The sequence below is a fragment of the Mobula hypostoma genome, chromosome 3 (assembly GCF_963921235.1).
Source record: "Mobula hypostoma chromosome 3, sMobHyp1.1, whole genome shotgun sequence".
Taxonomy (NCBI): Eukaryota; Metazoa; Chordata; class Chondrichthyes; order Myliobatiformes; family Myliobatidae; genus Mobula; species Mobula hypostoma.
The window spans coordinates 19416081-19437346 of record NC_086099.1 but is presented as its reverse complement, the minus strand read 5'-3'; the positions used below and the strand labels follow the sequence as shown (position 1 = coordinate 19437346).

General features: G+C 40.4%; 1 protein-coding gene across 2 annotated transcripts in view; it reads right to left on the bottom strand.

Annotated features, from left to right (window-relative positions):
- Positions 1–21266, bottom strand: part of nol6 (nucleolar protein 6 (RNA-associated)) — a 342540-nt gene that overhangs the window by 271641 nt on the left and 49633 nt on the right. For both annotated transcript variants that reach the window (XR_010017339.1, XM_063042766.1), the window contains exons 9-15: positions 21130–21188; positions 16607–16708; positions 13163–13278; positions 12886–13063; positions 10072–10194; positions 6663–6811; positions 4321–4396 (exon numbers count right to left, since the gene is read on the bottom strand). Coding sequence is in view for 1 of the 2 variants with exons in the window: in XM_063042766.1 (XP_062898836.1) it covers positions 4321–4396; positions 6663–6811; positions 10072–10194; positions 12886–13063; positions 13163–13278; positions 16607–16708; positions 21130–21188 (803 nt within the window). In the remaining variant the exon portion in view is untranslated. The remainder of the gene's footprint in view (positions 1–4320; positions 4397–6662; positions 6812–10071; positions 10195–12885; positions 13064–13162; positions 13279–16606; positions 16709–21129; positions 21189–21266) is intronic.

Below are 21266 nucleotides of genomic sequence, written 5' to 3'. Positions count from 1 at the left end.
AACACATCATTCTGGTTTCTTTTTCATGGCCACAAAATCTGCTGTTCATCCCTCTTTTCAGTCTCTTATCACTATCGCTCTGCCTAAATTTACCCTTCCCTGCTGAGCTTCAGAACCACCGTGCCTCTGGCCTGGCTGCCTCTACTGTGCCTGGATAGGTCATCTCCCCCCAGCAGGATCCAAAGCAGCGTACTTGGTGCTGAGGGGAGCTTGCAGCCAGCAGACAAATTGGCATCTCTCTGTGTCTTAACAATATGACCTTTAAAGACATATGTTGACAGTTAAATGAGAGAAATGCTTGCAGTCAGGTGGCATCCATTAATGACCCTCACCATCGGGGACATGCCCTCTTCTCATTGCTACCAGCAGGGAGGAGATACAGGAGCCTGAAGACCCACACTGAATGTTTTAGGAACAGCTTCTTCCTCTCTGCCATCAGATTTCTGAACAGTCCCTTTGCATTTTTTTTTGTAACTTATAGTAGTAATTTTTACATCTTGCACTGTATTGCTATCACGAAACAAATTTCATGATTATGTGACAATAAACCTGATTCTGATCTCAAGCAAGAACAGAATATCACATATACTTGAAAACAACAAATTCAATTCCCTTCATTCAAAAAGGGCGGGAATCAGAGAGCAGGAAACTACAGGCCAGTGGGGAAGTAGTCAGAAACTGCTATTAAAGACATTAGACCTGGGCACTTAGAAATGCTCAAGGTAATCAGAATATGGTTTTGTGAAAGTGAAACAATGTTTGATCAATTTAATGAATACCTTTGAAGTATTAACATGTGTTGTGGATAAAGGGCAACAGATGGATGTGCTAAGATTACTCACAAGCATTTAATAAGGTGCGACAAAAGTTATTGTGAAAAATAAAAGCTCCTGTTTTTAGAGATAATATTTTGGCCTGAGTAGAGACTGGTTAGCTAATATGAAACAGTGAGTACAGCACTGTGCAAAAATCTTAAGCACATAAATACAGCTAGGGCGCCTCAGACCTTTGCACAGTACTGTATTTGTCAACATGGAGTGGACAGCGAGTTTCTAAATCTGGCAGAAGCAAAGGAAGTTTGGAATAGTGAGGGTGGAGTACCGCGGGAGGGGTGTGGATCAAGTGGCAGAGAAGAAATGCCAGGGCCAGTGGGTAGTACAGATGCACACACACCCAGCCCTGAGACACCAGGCTAGGTAACTTGATTCCAAACAATCGGCTGGTGCTTCCTGCTCCATCCCCTCTCCCTTCCCCTTTTCTTAACTCAGTGGGCAAAGATTTGTCAAATGGTTTATAACGTAGGAAAATAACACACACAAAATGCTGGAGGACCTCAGCAGGTCAGGCAGTATCTGTGGAAAAGAGTGAACAGTCAGCATTTTGGGCTGAGACACTTCTTCAGGACTGAGAAGGAAGGGAGAAGATGCCAGAATAAAAAGGTGGGGGAGGAGAACAAGGCTAGCTGAAAGTTGGCGGATGAGGCCAAATGGGTGGGAAAGGTCAAGGGCTGGAGAAGAAAGAATCTGACAGAAGGAATGTGGACATGTGGGAAAATCTGAAATGATCCGTTTTAGCCAGAACATTTTAAAAATAAACACATTATTTAACTGGTGAGAGAGTACAGAGGGCTGAGATCCAAAAGGATCTGGGCATCCAGTTGTATTATCTATAAAAGGCTAATAAGCACTTAGAGCACTTAGGAAAGCTAACAAAATGTCGACTGAGAGAGGAGATCATATTTCAGTTATGTAGAGCATTAGTGAGACCATAGCAAGAGTGCTTTGAACAGTATGTGGCTGCCTATTTAAAGTAATATGTTAATACACGGGAAGCAATTCAGACATGCATTACTAAACTAGTACCCAAAACATGCAGATTATCTTGTGAGGAAAAAGTTGGGTCAGCTAGGCTTGCACCTGCCGGAGTCAAATTCTGAGGGATGTTGACAGCAGAGAGGGTGTCCCTCTTGTGGCAAAATGTAAAACCAGAGGTCAACATTTAAAAATAAAGAGCTTCCACTTTTAGACAGGGACGAGACTAAAATTTGTTCTCCCTCACTAATGTGACCGTTTAAAACATTCTTCCTCAAACAACAATTGCAGCAGATTATTTGAATATTTTTAAGATAGATACAGACAGATCGTTGATGGGCAAGCCATTGAAAGGTTGCTGCATGAGTAAGACGGTGCGAGATATATTACAATCAAACCTGCCATGACCTTATTGAAGAGTGAAGCAGACTCAGGGAGCCAAGTGATCCGTTCCTGCTCAAAGTTTGTATTTGTGCACAAATTTATTTTTTCTGAAAGTATTTTGAAACCAACATCCTGCTTATTACAATAACACAACATAAAATCTGCAGCACATTACAGGCCCTTTGGCCCTCAGTGTTGTGCCAACCATGTAACCTACCCTAGAAACTGCCTAGAATTTCCCTACCACATGGCCCTCTATTTTTCTAAGCTCCATGTACCTATTCAAGAGTCTCTTAAAAGACCCTATTGTATCCACTTCCACCACCATTGCTGGCAGTGCATTCCACACACACAACACTCTCTGTGTGAAAAAATTACCACTGACAATCCCCTTGTACCTACTTCCAAGCACCTTAAAACTATGCCCCTCATGTTAGCTATTTCAGCTCTGGGAAAAAGCCTCTAGCTATCCACACAATCAATGCTTCTCATCATCTTATACACCTCTGTCAAGTCACTTCTCATCCTCTGTCACTCCAAGGAAAAAAGTCCAAGTTCATTCAACCTATTCTCATCAGGTGTACTCTCCAACCCAGGCAACACCTTTGTAAATCTCCTCTGCACTCTCTCTATAGTAGCCACTATATCCTTATACAATAATCTTGGTAAGATAATGGAAGGTCAACATTAGAATGTCAGTAACTCCACCATGGATGGTCACAAACTCGGGTGTGAGAGGAGGAGGGTTGGGCATGGGACGAGCAACCCCATCCCATAAAAACCCAGAGCTGCAGATACGGTAACAGACGCCCCAAAGACCTCATGCCTCAGACAGAAATGATCTCCGAAGCTGACAGCAAGAAGATGGACTACACCTGGGGACAACTTGAAAGACTGACCCAGGACAGTGAACTCTGCAAACTAAGTACCTCAATACAAGCAAATTGCAGCACCTTGATAAGATTAATAAATAACAGAATAAATCAATACCAAATCACTTATCAATGTTGCCATCCCACACTTAATCTATTCATCTACAGTTCTGTTAAAGCCTTAGACACATATTATATATAAGACTTTTGCACAGTACTGTAGTAATTTTATGTATTGCACTGTACTGCTGCCGCAAAAAGAAAAAAACACAAATTTCATGACATGGGACTAAACCTGATTCTGATATGGATCTCTATTGTGAACCGGGAGCAGGAAGAGGGAAATCATGAGGAAGGGAGAGGGGAGGAAGTGGGAAACATCAGAGAGACATTCTGTAATGACCAATAAACCAATTGTTTGGAATCAAATGACCTTGCCTGGTGTCTCAGGGCTGGACGTGTCTGCACACATGCCACCCCTGACCCTGGCACTCCTTCTTTGCCATCTGTCTCACATCCCTTCTGTGGCGCTCCACCCTCACCATTCCCAACATCCTTTGCTCCTGCCAAGTTTAGAAACTCACTCTCCACTTCACGTTGACAAATACAGTACTGTGCAAAAGTCTTAGTAACGCTAGCTATATCTACGTGCCTAACACTGTTGCACAATACTTTATGTATGCGAATTGCAGCTGAGATAAAAATATTTCACTAAGATGTGAGCTGACAGTATAGATGAAGCGCTTCATTGTGATTATTCAATCTGACAACTTGAAGATGCTAAATAGGGTGTGCTCAATAATTCATGCTCATTTCATTTTCATTTTATTTGTTCTTAGGACAAGCATAGTCATTGCTTATTGCCTATGCTGTGTTGTCCTGGGGAAATGGTGGTGTGCATTCTGCTAATCCACTGTGACATATGACTACAGACGACCACACAGGACTGGTGCTATTGCTGCAGATCCGAAGATGAATACAGGGAATGGAGAAAGCCATTTTGCTTCTCTACAAAGAATTTTTCTGAAACCAGAATTCAATTCTTAGTGAAGGGTTCAGACCTCAGAGTTACTAGATCACCAGAACACCACTCTCATTCGAGAGTGTGGCCAATTATCATTTACCATTTCAGACGCGCACACCTCCCCAAAACAGACACAACGTTCAGGTCATTCTCTAATTCTAGAATCACAATGTCTATGCCTCCCAGTTACACAAATCATTCAATAACATTTTTCAAATGAACTCCTTACCCCCTTTTCAACTTCCATGACAGAGTCGAGTAAATCTCCAGCATAAGACACCATTGACGTTGGAAGATCCATATGTCTTCCGGAAGGAAGAGCGAGGGAGGGGGCAGGAAGAAAAAAATCTTCATTAGTACCATGCATATTTCCGATATCTCTCTTTTCTTGTCGCAAGGAATGGATAAATGTCATCAGATCAGGTGACAGTGATGGAGCCATTACGCAAGTAAACAGGGTCTTTGGCCCATCGAATCCATGTCAACCATCAAGCATCACATTCTCTCCATGACAGCATAGCCATTCTACCATGCATGGCTATCTGGAGAAGACAAATCTCAGAGTTGTATTCTGCATACATAGTTTGATAATAAAATGAACCTTTGAACCTTTAGCAGTTAGCACAGCACTATTGTAGCTCGCAGTGTCCCAGGGTTCGGAGTTCAATTCCGGCAGCGTCTGCAAGGAGTTTGTACGCTTTCCCTGTGATCGCATGGGTTTCCTGCGGCTGCTCCATTTTCCTCCCGCAGTCCAAAGACTGTGGTAGGTTAACTGGTCATTGTAAACTGTTCTGTGATTAGGCTAGGATTAAATCAGGGGATTGCTAGGCAATGCGGCTCTTTGGGCTGGAAGGGCCTATTCCATGTTGGGTCGGAAGGGCCTCAGTTCTCTAATCATTCACCTACACACTGCACTTGCCAATTAACTCTCCATCTACATGCTTTGGGCAAGTGGGAGGAAACTGCAACATCCACAAGAAGTCCACGTGGTCAAAAGGAGAGCCTGAAAACCCTATCCAGGCAAGACCGGAGGTCAGGATTGAACCCTGGGCTAGTGGAGCCGTGAGGCAGCAGCCACACCAGCTACACCACTATGCTGCCCATAAACACATTTAAGATGAGTCAGGTGATTATGGTGGCATCAGAGGATAGTTAAAACCACCAAGATGATCACCAGGGTCTCCCTCCCAACTATTTGTGACATTTACCGGAAGTGTTGTATACGAAGGACCCGAATCGTTGCTGGAGATCCCTACCACCCAGCCCACAATCTCTTTGACCCACTACCATCAGAAAGGAGGTACAGGAGCATCAGGACTAGGGCTGACAGACTGCATAACAGCTTCTTCCCTCAGGCTGAGATATTAATGAATATCCTGCCACCACCAAGGTGCAGTCACCAGGACAGCGAGCTGTTTACTGTATACCTGCGTTGCGCACTTTGAGTTATATCTATTAATTATTTGTGGTGTCAACTTATTTGTTTAGTGCTGTGTTTTGTGGGTGCACCGCGGTCCGGAGGAACGTTGTTTCATTAGGTTGTGTATATGTACAGTCAGATGACAATAAACTTGAACTTGAATTTACCTCTTGATAAGGAGAAAGGAAGCTGAAGTATATATGTAAGGAATGGAATTAATATACTAATTACTGTGCACAAAATGGTGAAAGAATGTCACCATCAGATAATTAAAAATAAAAGGGATGGCACACGTTACAGAAACAAAGTACCACCCTGCTACTACACTTTTAAATCAGATGCAGGTTACCGGCTGACACTCAATAGGCATCACAACTGCTGGAGCAATAAACAATGTAATTTGAGAACTGATCTGTATACATAAAATTTTTAAATAAGTAGTTTCTCATTTTATCATTTCTGGGGGTGTGGAAAGAGAAAAGAACAACAAATCAGCAAACAGGGACATATGAAGGGATTTCTTTAGCCAGAGAGTGGTGAATCCATGGAATTCGTTGCCACAGGGGGCTGTGGAGGCCAAATCCTTATGTATATTTAAGGCAGGGGTTGATAGATTCTTGAATAGTCAGGGCATGAAGGGATACGTGGAGAAGGCAGGAGATGGGGGCTGAGGGGAAATGGATCAGCTGTGATAAAATGGTGACTTGATGGGCTAAATGGCCTAATTATGCTCCTTTATCATATGATCTTTGAATCAAATATTGGAACAATTCAATAAAATCAGAAGCCAAGTCACTTGGCTGCAACGTAAATAGAAGAAAAACAAACATTCTTCGGGGTCAAAGATTGACATAACTACAATGGACAGTCCCAAGCCTGGCTGCGAAAGGAGAGTTGGGCAAGGGGCTAACAGCCCCATCCCATAAAAACCCAGTGCTGCAGAAGCAACAACAGAAGCTCCAAAGACCTCATCCCTGGGAGAGGACAGGATACACCTAGAAGATGGGCCACAACTTGAAAGACTGGCCCAGGAGAGAGGACTCAGGCAAGCTGCTGTGTAGGGGTGATGGGTTTATGTAAAAGAAAGGTTGACATGTGAAAGTGTACTAACTTCAAAAGACACAAGGAAGAATTAGGATCTATTCACTTACAGCTGAAGAAGGTATTTAATAATTTGCTCAGGAATATGCCGACAGTCACATATGTTGCCACCCTTCCACAGGACAGCCTCGCAAATGGATCCATCCTGGAAACGTCTCAGCTCAGAACTCTCTCCCCAAAATTCCCTAAATTCTGCTGCCTGTTAAAAACAAAGGATTCATTCCTGATTTATTTTCCATTTACACAGGCACTGGTGAAACACAGCAACACCTTACTGGCAGGAAACACATCTATTAACTACTGTATTAATAACACACAATGATCACTGTAATCAACAGTCTATAACTTTCATTTTGAAGCTGAGCATTTGAACAGCCTGCACAACCTGGCATCTTTGCAGTGTGAGGCCCCGAAGGTGCAGGACTGTTCTGCCATGGCTTATACAGGCAAAATCGAAGTGGCAGGACACGGGCCTGAGAGTGTAGAATGAGCTGTGAGAGTGTAGCTTGGCCATTGCTGGAGCAGACAGGAAGCCAATTCGATGTGACAGTTCCGAGGTATGGCGAGAGCGTATTGAAGCAGCAGGGCCTGGGTCGGGGAGCGAGGAACGAGCCTGTTTGCCAAATTTAAGCACCAGGCCAGATTGAAAAGATCAGGGTGTCATGGCTGGAGGCAAAGGTCAGGCCAGTGATCAGCTTGCGGCTCAGTGAGGTTTACTCACCTCTGCGCTGAACTGAGGCTGTGGCCTGCAACTAACAGGCTCCTGGACCAGCTCCAGTAATGACTGGCGTCATGGCTATAGACTCAGTTTCATGAACTTCAGTTCTGAATGTTATTTGCCTACTTTTTATTGTTTGCGCGATTTGTTCTTTTCTTCTGCACATTGGGTGTTTGATGGTCTTTTTAAGTGGGTTCTGTGGTGTTTTTTTTGTGGCGGCCTGTGAGGAGATGAATCTCGGGGTTGTACACAGTACACATATCTTGATAATAAATGTACTTTGAACTTTGCCCTGCAACAACTCATTCGTTATGAGCTGAGACACAAAACCAAAAAGCCTGGATGCAGAATTGGGCCATTCGGCCCATCGAGTTTACGCTGCCATTTGATCATGGATGATTTATTATCTGTCCCAATCACATTCTCCTGCCTATTTTCCCTAACTTTTGATGCCCTTACTAATCAAGAACCTATCAATCTCCACTTTGAAAATACCCAGTGGCATGCCCTCCCCAGCCACCTGTGGTGATGAATTTCAGATTCACCACCCTCTGGCTAAAGAAATTCCTCCTCATGTCTGTTCTGAAGGGACATCCTTGTATTCTGAGGCTGTGCCCTCTGGTCCTAGAATCTCCCACAATGGGATGGGATACTGACAGTACAGATACTTTCTCTCCTACTGAGTTCTTCTAGCATTCTGTTTATCATTCAATTAGTCTTGCATCACTAGCCATTTCAAAATGAAGCAAGACTATTTTCAATTCACCCCTTCAAATTAACTATTCACAACTACTTATTTTAAGTAGAGGTGCATTCCCATTACCCATCTCAACCTTCTAGTTTCATAAATTTGCAGGTGCGAGGTCTCCAATGGCACTTGCTACAATGGACGTCAGCGGCAACACCACCACCTTTCCTCACACCAGTGCCTCAACTACATCCAGCCTCCACAGTGTCAACACGTTTGCGGAGCCACGAGTACACAGCAAAATACTCATTGTTCGCACATTTGAAAGCAATTTCTATATTACCTCGGTAATTGGAGATTATTAAGTCTGAAACATACACGCAATGAAAATTGACAAACTTAATTAAAGTACGAAAGATTTTAATATATGCCTTTGAAAAATTTATGAGGGAAAATACAGGGAACATAAATAAAATTAGATTTTATTTGCTTAGAGATGCAGTGTGGAACAAGCCCTTCCAGCCCAACACGCCACACAGCCCAGCCACTCACCTATTCAACTAACCTAGTCACAGGACAACTTACAACGACCAATTAACCTAGTAACCAGTAACAGCTTCGGACTGTGGGAAGATACCAGAGCATCGCGGAAAGAACGTACAGACTCCTAACAGGCGGTATGGGAATTGAACTCTGAACTCCAAAACACCCCAAGCTTTAATAGCATCACCGTGATGTCGCAGGGTAGATGGCTTGCTCAGCAGTAATTCTGGCTCAGTACGCCATTAGAACTCACATAACGAATGCGGAATTTTCAGAATACCTTACATTGAAACTAAAGTAATGTGGCACAGTAGCGTAATGGTTAGCACAATGCTTTAAAGTATCAGCGACCCAGGTTCAATTCCCACTGCTGCCTGTAAGGAGTTTGTATTTCTCCCCATGGCCACGTGTTTTCTCTGGGTGCTCCAGTTTCCTCCCACAGTCCAAAGATGTACTAGTTGATAGGTTAATTGTCCTGTGATTAGGCTAGGATTAAATCAGGGGTTGCTGGGCAGAATTGAAAGGACTGGAAAGGTGTATGCCACACTGCATCTCAATAAATAAACTAGCGATGGCTTAAGCTCACATCAGTTCAAGTGATCCTTCAAGTTACCGTCGAAAAATCTGCAGAAGGACTCTAAATGAAAAGACAACATACTGACAGCAATTTTAGGACTTCCACCTTAACCATTCTTTAATGCATATCCCAAAAGGTCTGTGACTGTCACACAATAACGATGGCAAACACCTGATATTACCATCACAAAGAAAATCAATTTGATTATCACTGATTTTCAGAATTGAAAGGCCTAGATAAAGTGGACATGGAGAGAACGTTTCCAATAGTGGAAGAGTCGAGGACCAAAGCACACAGCCTTAGAATAGAAGAAAGTCTCTACAGAACACAGATGAGGATTAATGTCTTCAGGAAGAGGGTAATGAATCGGTGGAATTTATTGCCACAGATGGCTGTGGAGGCCAAGTCATTGAGCACATTTAAAGCAGGAGTTGATAGGTTTTTGATTTGTAAGGGTGTCAAAAGTTACGGGGAGACGGCAGGAGAATGGGGTTGAGAAGGGTAATATATCTGCCATGATTGAATGTCAGTACAGATTCAATGGGATGAATGGCTTAATTCTGCTCCAATGAATATTACAAGGGACCAACTTGTTCTCTAAATAAAATTTCAAAGAACAGCAGATGTTGGAAATCTGAAATAAAAACAGAAAATGCTGTGAACAATCAAGCAGGTCAGGCAGCATCTGGGAAAGAGAAACAAAATTGGTTTGAACCCCTTCTAATTTGTTCGCTGTCACTTCAGTTGCAGTTTTTTAAAGTGGCAGAAGAACACGCCAGAGAGTCTAATATAATTGATTCTGAAAGTCAGTATGGTATGCATGCTGAGAATACAGATGACAAAATTCTAAATAACTTATTCAATCGGCAGAATGAATGAAGGGCAGCCCACCACAAGAAGATCCATTATAAACTATATTGAAAACATCTTTACCTCCAGAGTATTTGCCTGAGGCCCTTTTTCCAAAACATTCATTGAAAACTGAGGATTCAGTAAAAGTCCAAAGGATAAATGTTTGACATCCTTGTGTTTTGGAGGATCCGCATTTATAGGCCACTGTACACAAAAAGAATGAAAAAAATATTAATGTAAAACTAAATACAATCCTACGATCCTATATAGATCAACAATAGCATCATGCTTCCATTAGCCTCCTGTAATAAAAGGGAGAGATTGACAAACATGTAGATCCAGCAACTTCAAGAGTACAATGCAGTTAATGCACAGTTGGAAACCATTGTTTTTTTTAAATAATACTTTTTATAAGATTTGTACTTTTTAACAAACTCGTATTTTTCAAACTCACTGGCAGAAAGCAGCTAAACTAAAAGTTTATCACCTTTGTCATTTTTTCATTAAGTATTAGCACATTACCCACATGATGTAATTGTTTTAATTATGTAGCATATTAACTAATTTACCACTGAGGAATTCTCTTATCAATGAAAATGATAGATTTTTCAGAAGTGCAATTTTTTATCCGTTTGTCTTACACCCTTTAGCACTAATTCCCCTCAGCATCATTTCTCAGCTCTCTGTTTAGTTTGCTTCGTACTTACAAGTTTGTTTGTACTCTAAAATAAACTGAAATCTTGGAATTAAGACTGCTTGCCATTTTCAACTCCTGGAAGAACCACAAGGATCAAAAAATAAACAGAGATCTAACAATGCTTTCATTTTTACTAAGTGCTGTTGTTTATCAGACAACAGCCAAGAAGAGTGCCTCCAAACACTCTCTGCAAGAACAGACATTAACAGCACTAACTCCCAAAATTAACGACAAAGAGTTCTTCATGTCCAGTGGTCTCCTAGTAAATCACCCAATCACCATTTTTCTTAGATTAGCCCAGACCATATTAACTGTGGTTTCATCCATGAATGGATGCCCCACAGTTTAACTTTACCAATTACCACATTCTTACATCTTATCAAATGTTGATTAGAGCACAAATTCTCCTGCTAACCAAATCAAATCAGATGGAGGCTCATCACCTCCACCCTGGTCCCTTAACTCAGCCGTACAGACAATTAAGCCTGGAATCTTTAAAAGCGTGAGCCAAAGCATGAGGATGCTGGCTGATTTCAACATCTAAGAGAAAAAGGTACATGGATAGGAGGGATATGGAGAGCTATGGTTCGGGTGCAGGTCGATGGGACTAGGCAGGTGAATAGCTCAGCATGAACTAGATGGGCCGAAGGGCTTGTTTCTGTGCTGTAGTGTCCTATGAATCTATTTCACAAAACACAACTCCATCCTGCCATCATACCATCTCCAATTGTACTTTCTTGCAGATATCACTAGAGGGCAACATAGCACAGCAATATTCTTTCGCACCATCGTCAGGGTGTTTTACTTCTCAGGGAAGACGGATATTACAACCTGCAGACATTCTCTGGATATTTTTAGTGAAATTGACTGGACAGAATTTACTTGGTCGAATCAGTACATCCAATATATTATTTTGTTTTATTGATCATCTGAGGTAGCGACCTAACACTTAATTTGGTGAAAAATTACCAGGGTTGCAGACTATTGATCAAGGAACATCAACGTGAAACTTATTAAAGCTAGTCTTTACAATGTAGATACTGAAACACTCAATAATTCTCGAGAACCCATCTAGTTCATCTCTATCCTTTACAGAAAGAACTGAGTGGAGAGAGCCAATCAGACTGAAGAAATTACCAGGAGAGATTTATTTTAAAATAAGCAAAAAGATATTCCTGATGAGTTGTAACTCCACACCTCAACAGCAAAGAGTTATTTGTGCAATGTACAAAGAGAATAAGTTGTAAAAGCAATTTCTGAACAGAAACTACAAAAACTGTAGCAAACCATTTGGACAGCAGAAAGGGTCACTGGGTGGACTTGTACGTGGCCAGGGGAAAAAAAATCATTGCAGACACTACCCACCCAGCAAACTGCCTTTTCCAAAAGCTCCCTTCTGGAAAGTGTTATAGTGCTATTGAAAACAAAAACCTCACAGCTTTTTAAAAGCTTCTTTCCTCAGGCAGTTAATCTGATCAACCATTCTAATTAGCCCCTCAACCTCACCCCCAGCACCTCAGTCACCACACTGCTCTGTAATGCTTGAAACACTTTTTATAATGCTGTTTACATTGCAAATACATGCAGGTATTTATGTAGCTGCGCACATTTTATCTATATCTGTACTTCACACATTTACATAATTACATAATTCGTTACTTTGAATCGTTGAATAGTATTTTTGTTGTACGTTGAACCAATACACAATTTCCTAATAAATGTAAATGTTTATGACAAATAAAGTAGCTCGTGGCTGTAACTCATTTTTGGAGGACTCTGGTTCATGTTACATACGTTTTTGGTTTCTGGTTACTGTTTTTGTGCGATGTGACTGGGGTGCTTCAGCACAGACTGTCTCTGCGACCTGCAGTCAACGAACAACACGGTGCTAAACTGAACTGAATTAAACTAAATAGTCTTAGATCATTTCTGTGGTTTAATGTTTAATATTGTGTGTTATTCGCTCACTTTTTACCATTTGCATGATTTGTACTTTCTTTCCCACACATTGGGAGTTTGAAGTTTTCTGTAAGTTGGTTCCAAGGTACTTGTTTTGTGATTGCCTGTGGGAAGATGAATCTCAGGGTTGTATACCACATACATGCTTTGATGATAAATGTACTTTGAATCCTTGCAAACACTTATGCCCAAAACATTCATTTCCTCAAGCTGTCAATGAGCAAAATGATTTGACTTACTTCAGATATCTGAACAAGAGAATGAGAGAGAAGGTGAATCCGCTGCCCGAGTCCATGGGTTAATAGTGACAGAAGGCGAGGCAGGATCGTAGCAATGTAGTTGCCTCCGTGATCAATCAATTCATTGAGCAGTTTCATCTTTTTACAGCCTTCCTGCAGCTTGACCAGATTCTTCAGGCTATTAAGAAATGTTCGGAAACATGAGGGAGCTTATACACAAAAATATTCTTTCAATATAGTACAATAGCATTGATATAAATGAAAAAAATGCCCTTACAAAAAGACATGGTCAAATGTTTGAATGAAATGTTTCCGAGTCATCAAGAGCATTTCAAAGCCATCCACAGTCTTATTGTCAAGGATTTCCATTGATTTCTCTGCTTCATGCTGAATCTGAAATATTACCACACAAAATAAAGAAGTTTCAATAACTGAACATTTAAAAAAACTGCAGTTGGAAATCTCAAATAAAAAAGAGAAAATGCTGAGTAAATTCAGCAGCATCTGTGGAAAGAGAAAGTCAACACTTAGAGTCTGCGACCTTTCATATTCTCTCAACAGATATTGTCTGATCAACTCAGTATTTTTCGAGAGGCATGACTGAACATCAATTGATTGCAAAACTCAAAATACAGCAGATGCTAGAAGCAAAATAGTGTTGGAAATATTTAGCAGATCTACAGGCAGGTTCTAAATTAACACATATACAAATACATATATAAAAGCCATATCTGATCCATTTATAGCTATTGACTATTGTGCATTGTTTACTGTATTTGATTTTGTTCAATAATCAAGCTCCGGAACAGATTGGAAAGGTCAGGTTGTCGGGACTGGAGGCAAGGGATGGGCCAGTGTTCAGCTCGCTGCTTGGCAAGATTTACTTGTCTCTGTGCTGAACTGAGGCTATGTCCACACTAGACCGGATAATTTTGAAAACGCCGGTTTCGCGTGAAAACAATAGGGGTCCACACCAAGCGTTTTTAAAAATATCTCCGTCCACATTAGAACGGATATTTGGGCGAATCTCCTCCGACTGGGCATGTGCAGGACACACAGAAAACAAGCGAAGAATAAACGGTGTACTTGGTGCGTGTTTGTCCAGTTACAGACTAGAAAAACTTTAAAGGAATTGCTGTTGGCTCTCGCACAGAGGACTTAAAACTAAAAAACAACAAATACTGGAGCATATGGAGGCAACCAACAGGGCGTTCACGGACAGTAAGACCCGGCTGACGACGAACATTGAAAAACTGACTAACTCTGTTGCATTAATAAAGCACCTTGTTAAATGTATAAAACATGTCTGCATCAGTGTTATCTTGTATTTCCATACAATGTTACATTAGGCTGTTACACATCTATTGTCAGAGAAGTACTTGCATAAATAGATAAACCACCTTCATACAAGCAAGGACAGAAAACAGGGCAAAGTGAGTATACTTAATTGGCTATATTTAAGGGGGAGTTAGATATGGTCCGTGTGGCTAAAGGGATCGGGGGTATGGACAGAAGGCAGGTACAGGGTTCTGAGTTGGATGATCAGCCATGATCATACTGAATGGCGGTGCAGACTCGAAGGGCCGAATGGCCTACTCCTGCACCTATTTTCTATGTTTCTATACTTATTTATTCAGTAAGCAATGAGTCAAAGTATTTGGTGAGTACATTTCTAACTCTTCTAGCTTCAGTCTCATTGCCGTCTGTTCTGAAATTGTTAGGTTGTGTGGGGGGTTGCGTTCAAGAAAACAATAAAATGCCATACTGCCGCCATCTGTTCTGGCACATCATGACAGCGATTTTAAAATTATCTGTTTACCCCGTCCACACTGCTCTGCACAATCGACGTTTTCAAATTTACACACTCTGGCGGACGTTTTAGAAAATCTGTGTTTTCAGGGGAGGAAAACGCTGCTTCAGTGTGGACAGAGGGTCAAAACGAAAAGAAAAGGCTTCAGTTATGGATTTATCCGGTCCAGTGTGGACATAGCCTGAGGCTGTGGCCTGCAACTAACGGGCTCCTGGATTGGCTGTGACTGGCTTCATGGCTGTGAACTCATTTTGGTGAAATTTAATTCTGAATGTTCTTTGCTTATTTTTTATTGTTTGCACAATTTGTTCCTTTTTTTTGCACATTGAGTGCTTGACGGTCTTTCTTAATGGGTTTCCTTGTTTTGTAACTGTCCGTAAGGAGACAAATCTCAAGGTTGTATACAGTATACATACTCTGATAATATACGTACTTTGAACGTTGTTTAGTTTTGTGAGAATTTAAGTGGTAGTGATGACAGGAAAGGCCCTGCTAGTGGCACTTCGGTTTCTGTAATGCATTTTATAACGTGCCAGACAAAAAGATGTTAAATGAGGTCAGGGCTCAGAGTACTGAACACAGCTAGAAGAATGCAGTAAACAACTCTCTTCCGGGTTATTCAGCTGTTACTAATAACAAGACCTTGCAGAAGACATAGAAGAGGTTTGCCATAATGATAGAAGAGATGAGAACCATCAGGAGAACAATCTGTCATCATAAGTAAAGAGCTACAAAGGGAAACCTGTAACGGAAAACAGTATCATGAAATGTTTTGATGAAAAGCTTTGGCAACCAAAGATCAAAAGGTTTAAATCAACCAACGAAAGAACTAGAAAAGAAATGAGAATGTTCCCACTGCCCCCCTCTGCATCAGATCCACAAAAGCTTTACAATTTAGACCACACTGCCCAAGGGTGGAATTAAAGCCTGTAATATCTGTGAAAAAGCAGCATGGAAAGGTCTAATTTGCGCAGTTGTGAATATAAATTGGACACCTCTTAGTCATGAGCTAACAAAGAGAACAAGGGCCAAATGGCCCGCTTGTGCAATGCGACTCTAACCATTCAGGCTTACAAAGCGCATTTGATAAGGTTCTACAATTTGCTTTGAAGAAGTGGAAGTGAAAGAACTTCAGTAATCTTGTATCAAAACTGAGGAATATCCTGAAAGACAGGAGACAGGTATGGACAATACACAGGAAGTGACAAGTAATATTTCCTTCTATATTCTGTAGTTTTTCACCATATTGATTAATAGTTTCGTTGGACGACCAGAGACTTGGGTAAATTAGAGAACGCAAACACTCAGCCTGAATTACTAATCAATGCTGAGTTAATTGATCACAGAACGGCATTAGAAGAAATAACTGATTCCAACTCCACTTCACTGTCTGCATGAATATCATTGAAAAGTACACCGTGCCAAAGAGGTAGTTAAAAGCAGCCAGAGTATATAGTTGGGAGCCACAAGTTCAAATAAGATGTCAATATTTGATCTCAACATTTAAGAGAAATTTGGATAGTTACAGAGGGCTATGGTCTGGGTGCAGGTCAATGGAACTAGGCAGCATAATAGCTTGGCATGGACTAGATGGGCTGAATGGTTGGTTTCTGCACTGGATTGTTCTAAGACTCTATTCACTAATATAAGAATGATCATTTCTTCAAGGTATCACAGGGCTGGGAAATGCAAATTAGAATCAATTTTCAGGATAGCAGGAAGGAAAATTTGGAGATGGGCAAAAGAGAAAAGCATGGATTTCAAACATCAGTAAATAATACAAATGTTTGTAAATTTAACACATTAACATAACATATTTTCCTTCATAAAAGCCTACAGACATGAAACTTTTCTTATAAATTAGTCCCAATATACAACGAAAACAATTAGCAACGATATCACATTCCGTACCTGCTTGTATTTGTTTGCTGTCATCTCAGCACAGAGGTTTACAAATCCTGAGGGATCCACAAATACAACTTCAAAAGCCTGATGAAAGTCTGCAAGTGATGGCTATGGAAAAAATGTTAGCATGTTATCTACTTAAATAAATAAAACTCAACATTATCTGGCCAATCCCTAATGAAGCCAACCCAAGGCAACAGACCATCACATGAAACTTGCAATATTCTCCAGAATAAACAAATTGTCCAAGTATATTCTTATGCTTTACGCTCTCTACAGCCACGGCTGTGTGGCTAGGCATAGCTCAAACACTTCTGTAAACTTGCCAATGATGCAACTACTGTTTGGAGAATTTTGGATGGTGTGAGCAGGTGTACAGGAACGAGATAGATCAGCTCGTTGAGTGATGTTGCAGCAACAAGCATGCACTCAAGGTCAGTAAGACCAAAGAATTAATTGTTGGCTTCAGGACAGGGAAGTCAAAGGAACACACACCAGTCTCTATAGAGGGATCAGAAGTGGAAAGGGTGAGCAGTTTCAAGTTCCTGGGTGTCAGCATCTCTCAGGATCTATCCTGGGCCCAACATATTGATGCAGTTACAAAGAAGGCATGAAGGCAGCTACATTTCATTGGAAATTTGAGGAGAAAGGTATTCATAGAACATTAGTTAAGGTACTTAGGTCCCAGATACCTCCGAACTTTGAGACGCTCTATTTGGGGCATGTATTGTTTCTTGAACAGAAGGAAGATATAAAGTTGCTGCAGGCCCTCTTAGCGGCAAGTAAGAAATCAATCACTAGAAAGTGGCTAAATCCAATACCACCTACATTAGAAGATTGGCACGAAATTATCTTGGAAATATTTAAAATGGAAAAGTTGACTTACTCCTTGAGAATTCAAAAAGAAAAATTTTATCAAATCTGGAATAAATGGATTGAATATATAACCCCAATGCGAGCAGACTTTAGATGACTCTCCTAATGATTTATATTGCTCTTCTCATCAACACAGTAATATTGCCAATGTAAGCACCCCTAGTCTAAATGTCTTTTTTTTTGTTTTCTTTTGGAAAATAGAGAATTAACACAAGTAAAGGGAAAGATTTGGGAACGGGATAAAAAAAATGAAAAAATTAAGTAAATAAGTACATAGGGATTGGGTAATTATGTCTGCGGGCAGGAGCAAACATGAACAAATTAGGATATAAACACCTACAATGGTTGTTACATAGGCTTATATACAACATTTTGGACCAGTGGAAATGGTCCAGAAGGGTTATATGGAAACTATTATTACCATTTTTCTTAACAACTAATACCATTACTTAGCCTAATAGGTTAGATTTACCACAGTACATAATTATCTATTTAAGTGTTTATTTTCCTTTTATATCATCTCAATGTGTACTTAAGAATGTATAAATAATTGTAGTTTTATACATATAAAAAAATGGAAAAGGTTATATGTGTGAAAAAAGTACATGATATTTGTGAATTCCTTATCCAAATAAAAATAAAATTTAAAAAAAAAAGGAAATTTGAGGAGAGTTGGTATATCACCAAAGACATTTGCAAACTTCAACAGATGTACCATGGAGAGCACTCTACCTTGTTGCATCACTGTCTGGTATGGAGGGGCCATTGCACAGGGCTGGAAAAAGCTGCAGAAAGTTGTAAGCTCAGCCAGCTCCATCATGGGCACGAGCCTCCTGAGCATCCTGGACAACTTCAAAAGGCGATGCCTCAGAAAGGCAGCACCTATCGATAAGGATCCCATTCACCCAGGTTATTGCTACAATCAAGGAGGAGGTACAGGAGCCTGAAGACACACACTCAGCATTTCAGGAACAGCTTCTTCTCCTACGCCATCAGATTTCTGAATGGACATTGAACCTGTAAACACTACCTCAGTATTAATTTTCCTCTTTCTGCACTACTTTCTTAACTTAATCTTACAGACAATACATAGTAATTTATAGTTTTTATTGTTATATACTGCTGAAGCAAAATAACCAATTTCAAAACATATGCCAGTGATATTAAACCCGATTCTGTTATGTCTGCAAACACAATGAAATATAAGCAATGTCCAAAAAGGAAGCATATTCTGACATATACTGGCAAAAACAAAATTCTTACATCAAAAGTGTACAGAAAGCAAACTGAAATAAATAAAGCAAATAGTAAGTACAAGTCTGCTAGGGAAGAGGGAAGATCTGAATCATATTCCACAGATCCAGTCCTTCGACAGTGACAGATTATCAACCTCAGCCAAGACTACATTAGAATGATTCCAAACCACTGCAATGAGCAAAAAATAACTAGGAATCCAGTTACTGATAAGGGTCAGCAAAGATGCCATGAAAGTAGTGCCTGAGAAGACTGTGTGAAGATTAGCCTTTGATAGGGTACAGGAAATACAAACTGAGCTGCCGGAGGGTGCAAGGAGATACAGAGCAGAGCTCTTAGAAATATTTAGCTCGTCTTCTTTTTAAAGGGAAAAATATGGTGTAAAATGGAACAAGACAATGGCATTGGCAGAAGCCATGTATTCTCTGCTGTGTAGTTATTATGTGTACTATGGTAACTAGTCACATGAGTGGGGACGCAGTAAAAGCAAAGGGGATAAGTTACGTATTTATGCTTATTTCATGGCAGTTTTAAGCTTGGAACTGTGAAGGTCATATCTTTACAGAGATAATGCTCAATAATGCTTCAATGTTTGTTTACTAATTGCTAATGTAGGATTGAAACAAAGAATCGACTTTGGAGCAATCTGGAGCTGTGGGTATATCATGCAAGTATAACAACTTCATCTGGGATCGCAAACCGGTGGCAATGGATAAATTGGTATGGAGTTATTATAGGACAGATTCATTGGGATGCAGTTCCTTAAACTTAGATCGTTCAAATTTAAGTTCAGTTTCTCATTCAACCATACATATTCATTCCACCAAAAGAAACAACGTTCCTTCGGATCAAGGTGCACAGCACAGTACATATAACTCACACACCTAAGACAAAGTAATATTACCACAAACAAATTAACAAATAATAATGTACATTTACAATACAAGTTGAAACATAAGCAGTATACAGCTAATGGAGCTTCAGACGTGATGAGACCTGGAAAGTGGCAGAGAGTTCAGCAGTCTTACTGTCTAGGGGAAGAAGCTGTTTCCCATCCTAACAGTTCTTGGCCTCATGCTATTTCACCTCCCACCTCACGGTAGGGAGTCAAAGAGATTGTTGGATGGATGAAAGAGATCACTGACAATGCTAAAGGCCTGGCATACACAACGTTCTGGGTAAACATTTCTGATGGGTGGAACAGAGAGGCCCTGATGATCCTCTCAGCAGTCCTCGCAATTCTTAATTAAGTTTTATATCGACTAAAAATATGAAGGGAAAGAGGCTGAGAAACAGATTAACTTTGATTTAATCCAAGGCAAAACACATCCAAAAGGTGAAAGGATCCTCTTGTGATCCTACTTTAGAGTGAGTATTAGAAAGTGAATAATTGGCACAGGCATCCGAACACTGACAACAAACTTCAAAGCAATTAAGTCATTCATCAGTGGAACAATCTTAGGCGTGAGTGTATTTGTACTCCAAGATCCCCTTGTATCTCTACATAAAATTAGACTATACCTTCCGAGTAGTAATGTTCTATTCTACCTACAAATGTACTATCTTGCACTTCTCTGATTTGAATACATACAATTATTTGTCCCTAATTAACTTGTTAATTTTATTTGACTGTTGCAAGCTTCCTTGGTACCGGCTGCTACCCATGTCTATGCACTTTGCCCCCAATACTCACTGCTCAGTTTGGAATCCTTTGACTAATGTTTCTGATTTTAAAGTCTAAATCACTGATGCAAATTGTGAACAACATCAATGCTCCCAGTGATGCTTGTAAACCACCACTAAACACCTTCTTCTGCTGTTAATAATTAAACAGAAGTGATTATTAACAGAACAAAATGGTGCCATGTCTAGACTCCAGCCCTCTGTCAAGGAGTATTAAAACTAAGAACGAGAGACATTTCTAATCAGCGCTCATCCCAGCGTGCATGGTATACCAACTCGTGCAACAATTTACTAAGCCAAAAAAGCAACTTTACCTTGGAACTCAACAGAATTAATAAAATTTTTGAATCATCATTAGAATTTCATCAAATCAAAAATGTTTACATCATTAGAAATGCAAAAAAAGACAACTCTCTTCTATGTCATTTTATGGTAATCAGAGAAGATGTTTTATACACAAGCAGACATTGCCAGTCCTGTTGAGTATGATACAATTCAAAGCCAACCATCCAGAGTACGGTTTATTAACTCAAGTGCCACTATCTTGCCAGTCGAAACAGAAGGAATGAAAAATTTAATGAGGCTACCATAGTAAGTGCTTTGTGGAGAATCCTTCTCAAATTTAATTGGGCTCAAGAGGGCAGCTTGAAGTGGCTTCGTTGGTGCATGTTTAATGTTATAAAAAGCATAGAAGATATAGCAAAATGTCATCTTACCGCTGAGTCATCGGTGCCCTGGAAAAGGCTGATGCCATTTTGAGCGAGGTCCGTGACGGCTGAACAAAATTAACAACGAAAAAATTATTAAAAATCAGGTCTTAAATTTCACAAAATAACTAACTCAGGGCAGGGTC